Genomic DNA, 4,714 nt, shown 5'->3' with positions numbered 1-4,714 from the left:
GGTCAGGGAAACCCTCTCAGGCAGTCCAGCCACAACCACAAGCTGGGATTCTGGCGGTCAGGCAGGTCGATGGCGGCCGGGGGCAGAGGACCTGATGTGGTGGGAGGAGTGGCAGATGGCCAAACCACCAGGCCGTCTGGGCACCCAGCCTGAGGCTTCCCCACCGCCAGGCAACCCTTTCGGACCAGTGGAAAATGGGGACACTGAGGCCTGGATGGGGTCAGGACACCTGGCTTCCAGCCACTGCTTCTCTCCCTGCCTGAGGGGGAAACGGGCCCCGGGGGGAGGGGTGTGTAATACATACTCTGGGCTGGAGAAGCTTCTGGGGGTGAGAAGTGGGGGCGGGAGCTGGCCTGGGTTCGCTCAGTCCAGGACCCTCCACCACAAACCCCTCATCTGCTCTCTCTTCCCTCCTTCTAGCCTGGAGCTGGGAACTTCCAATCCAGGCTGAGGTAGACTGAGATCACAGGGTAACATGGGAGGGAGGTCAGAGGTCAAGGTCAGATCCTCAACTCCTCCCCTCCCATTCAGAGGGTCTGGTCCCAGGTTTTCCTAGCCTAGCCTTCTGGGAATGTGGGAGAGTCCTGGAGGAGCAGAGAGTCAGGGCCCCGTCCTCACACACATACAGAGGCCCACACAAGTCACAGACAGATCCGGAACTTGCAGCCATGGCAACACATGCACACTGAGATGCGCCCCAACTGTGCACACACACAGACACCCACAGATACGTGTACACTGCCACGAAACATTGATGTCTGAAGATGGTCCACACCACCTACACGCTGAGCCACTAGTGCAAGCACATGAATGGTCCTGCATGTGCACGGCAAGTCACATCCAAATGTGCACGCACAGGACTATACACAGAAGACTTGCACATGCGTGCACACTCCCCTAGATGGGCACATCCGGGTACACCCACCCTCAGGAAGGAACGAAAATACACAGATGGGCATACACAGACGCATCCAGCTCCAGATGGGCATACGGATATTTCCACCCCAGCCACGCACGCACACGCCCGCCCACTCCCAGCTATGCACAGCAAGCCCGCACCGCCCAGATGTGCCCATCCCAAGCAACTCCGAGCTACAAAACAGAACAGGAAGCTTCCCTCTACCGGTGCGGGAAGGAGGGCGGGGGCCGAGAACCGACACCCGGAGCTCCCTGCCCACCCGCCATCCGTCCTCACCGTGGATGCCCGTCTGGTGCGCCATGGCTCGGCGCTCCGAACCGCCCGCGCCGTCGGAGCCTCCAACGCTTGGCCCTGGCTCTGCTCGGATAGCCCTGGACCAGAAGGAGGATGTGCCGGTGATCTCCGAGCCTCGCGCAGCTTCCCGGGCGGTGCCGCAGGACCCGCCCCCAGCGACGCCCCGCCCCTGATGAAGGAGGCCTGGGGAGGCGGGGACTCGGGGGCGCGCGTGCGCACAGAGTGCGCCTTGGCCGGGGCGAGTCGTGGTTGGCCGTTGATCACCGTGTACGCGCGCCTGCGTGTGCCTCTGTGTAGGAGAAGGGTCTTACGTGTAGCCGAGCGTGGATAGGCCGACGCGCGTGTGCGTCTGTGCACCCTGGTCCCAGCCCGTGTGTGTGCGCAAGAGTCTGCACCTGGACCAGGTGCGTTTGCGAGTGGGGGCGTGTCCGTGTGCACCCCTGTGTCTGGGAAGGAGTCTTCGTGTGGATGGGCGCGCGCGTGTTTGTGTGCCATCCCTTCCCCAGAGAATGTTTCCTGAGCCCTTCCCGCGGGGCACTGGCCCTCAGGGCAACCATGGCCCTCACAGGCCTGGGTGGAGCCCAGGCAGGCCTCTAGCAGAGAATGCGAGGGGACTCTGAGACCAAATGTGGGCGGAGACCTGGAGAGGAGAATGGGCAGCCAGGCCGAGCATGAGAAGCGGAAACTGCATGTGCAAAGACCCAGAGGGTGAAGGAGGGCCAGAACTAGGGGTGTCTGAGGACCTTCCCAACTGCTAATGCACTTGTCTCTGTACCAGCAGCTTGGCCTTCCCTGGCATCAGACCTGCCCGCTGCTACCAGCCAATCAGCACATTGTATCTTCCAAGCCATTGTGATTGAGTGGAGAAGAGCCTGTGATCCCAGTTCCTCCATCAGAGCTGGGGGGGCTCTGCAAAGGAGGCAGGTGCCTCTTGGGGCTGGGGTTGCCAAGATATGAAGAGGCTCTACCTGCTTCCCATCCTTGACTGGGCCATCTTGAGGCCCCTCAGCCCTGAGTTGCATGTCTCCTGAGAGTCCCAAACACAGCATTGAGGGGTTTTCATGTTCATCTCCCCCATGCACACCTGCGGTCTGGGCCTGTGGAGTTTGCTCACCACTGCCCCTGCTGGGGAAGATAAAGCCACCATGTGGCCCCATAGCTTACTCTGCAGAACATCTCATAGGCACGTCTTTCCTTGAGTCCTGCTACAGCCCAGAGGGGGGCCAGCAACCTGGAGCAACTGCTTACGTCAGCTCAGGCCTGGCCACCTCCACAGCAGCAGTTGGTGATTCCTTAACCTCCTGGGAACAGGAGTTACCCTAGATCAGTGAAAAATAATAAGGTCCTGTCCTCTGTAAACACATCTCTGTGGGATGAACTGCAATAAGGCAGGTTGCTGATGATGACCTCCTTACTGCAAGGTCTTCCCTGCTGCCTGGCCAGCCCTCTCCCTGCACTGTTCTCTTTGCTTTTATCACTGCCTGACACATGAGGGTGTCTCGAGAAAGTTCATGGAATGATGCAATGAAAGTGTCAGTTTACTATAGTGTAAAAACATTTCAAAAGAACCAGCAGGTGGTGTGAAGGTGAAGAGGCTGGATTCCATATGGCCAATTCTGTTGTTCGAATCCGGACCTGGTGACTTGAAAAACATGCTGAAGGACCAGCAGATGGCGTGATGCCTACCTTGCTGGACTCTCATATAGTCGACTGACGTTCGAATCCTGGACCCGGTGGCTTAAAGTCATGCCGGGCGTGTGTGCGTGCATGCCTAAAATCCTAATAGAAGAATGGAGGAGAAGAGATTGCAGTGTGGCCATCCCCCCTGGGGGGTGATTTCTCACTTTCTCTCTCTTTTGGGTGAGCGCACACGCTCTCTAGCAAAAACCCTCTCAGAAAAAAAAAAAAAAAAAAACATGCTGAGCATGTGTGCATGCCCAGGTCCCAAGAGAAGAATGGAGGAGAAAAGATTCTGGCGTGGCCATCCCTTTGGGGAGGTGATTTCTCACTTCTTCACTCTTTGTCTCTCTCTGGTGAATGCATGTGCTCTTTGCCAAAAATCTAAAAAGGAAAAAAAATGTTGATATCCATGCCATTTTTCCATAATATGCATTTCCCATGAACTTTCTGAAGACCCCGCACGTATGTACTTGTTTATTGACTCCCCCCACCAGTAGGTAAGTGTTTGCCCCTGCTATCTCCTTCTTGCCTAGAATAGTGCCCGACATTGGTAGGTTGTCAGTAATTGCCAAATGAACATAGGTGTGAGTGAACCATGAGCGCCCCTGTGTTGCACACTGCCTACACGCTAGGCTCATTTACTGAATCCTGATGTCGGTGTTAGTGTCTCTACCTTACTCAGATCTGGAGAAGCAAAGTGATTTGATGCAGGTCACATGGTAGTGGACATGCCCCAGAACCAACTCGATTGAGAAGTCAGAGAAAGGGAAGTCCTATTGGGCAGTGGCCCTCAATCCTTCCAGTGGGTTTCACTGCAGCGATGGGGATTAAAACTGGGATACAGGGGGCCAGAGGGTGGCGTGGTGGTTAAGGACGCTGGACTCCCACATGGCCGACTGCGGTTCAAGCCCCGGACCTGGTAACTTACTTTCTCTCTCTCTCTCTCACTCTGTCCCTCTCTGGTCAAATTAAAATAAGTAAATAAATAAAGTCAAATTAAAAAAAAAAAAAAAAAACTGGGATACAGGGAGTAAGCCCAGTCCTGCTCAGCCTCAGCTCCAGGTTGCATGTGGGGAACCCAAGGGCCAGGGGAGTACCAAACAGACTCCGCTTCCCACTGAGATCTACTTTCCGGCAGGAAGATAAGAAAGCTGCCTGCTCCAATGAGTCCAGAGGTGAACAGTGTCCAGGATCGGGCTGGATGCCCCTTTCTGATGTTTCTCAGCCATTGAAATTGTAGCAAACATTTTTTCCAGGTAGATTCAAGATTTAAATGTTAGAAAAGTAAACTGCAGGAGCCAGCAGGTGGCGCTGTGGTCAAGGCGCTGGATTCCACACGGCCACCTCTGCTGTCTGAGTCCTGGACTCAGCGCTTGAAAAACATGCTGGGTACATGTACATTTGTGCTCCATTCCCGGGAGGAGAAAGAGAAGGGACTGTGGCATGGCCATCCCCCAGGGGTGATTTCTTTCCCTCTCTGTCTCTCTCCCAGTAAGCAGAAGCACCATATGGTCTAGAAAAAAAAAAGTAAACTACAAATACTAACGAAATAGCAGTGTATAGAGCCTTGGAGTGGAGAAGGCCTTCTGAGTATGTCGCCAAAGCCGGGAAGTATAAAAGAGAAGATCAGTAAATTCACTTACATTAAAAATGGAAATAGAAACGGGCCAGCAGGTTGCGTGGTGGTTAAGGGCAGGACTCCCATGTGGCTGACCACAGTTGGAGTCCCAGACCTGACAGAGGTGACTTCCCACTTTCCTTTTCTCTCACTCTTTGTCTCTCTCTGGTCAGCACATGTGCCCAATGGCAAAAAAAAAAAAA

At 54.8% G+C, this 4,714-nt stretch overlaps 1 protein-coding gene across 1 annotated transcript in view; it reads right to left on the bottom strand.

The window, feature by feature from the left end:
• Window positions 1-1,353, bottom strand: part of TWF2 (twinfilin actin binding protein 2) — an 11,094-nt gene extending 9,741 nt beyond the window's left edge. Inside the window, exon 1 of the mRNA XM_006169329.3 lies at window positions 1,196-1,353. Coding sequence (XP_006169391.1) covers window positions 1,196-1,220 — 25 coding nt within the window. The 5' untranslated portion in view covers window positions 1,221-1,353. The remainder of the gene's footprint in view (window positions 1-1,195) is intronic.
• Between the last annotated feature and the right edge of the window lie 3,361 nt (window positions 1,354-4,714).

This window comes from Tupaia chinensis, unplaced genomic scaffold (assembly GCF_000334495.1).
Source record: "Tupaia chinensis unplaced genomic scaffold, TupChi_1.0 Scaffold147003_1, whole genome shotgun sequence".
In the NCBI taxonomy this organism is placed as follows: domain Eukaryota; kingdom Metazoa; phylum Chordata; class Mammalia; order Scandentia; family Tupaiidae; genus Tupaia; species Tupaia belangeri.
Note: the sequence above shows the minus strand (reverse complement) of the source record. Positions and strands in the feature narration are given on the sequence as shown.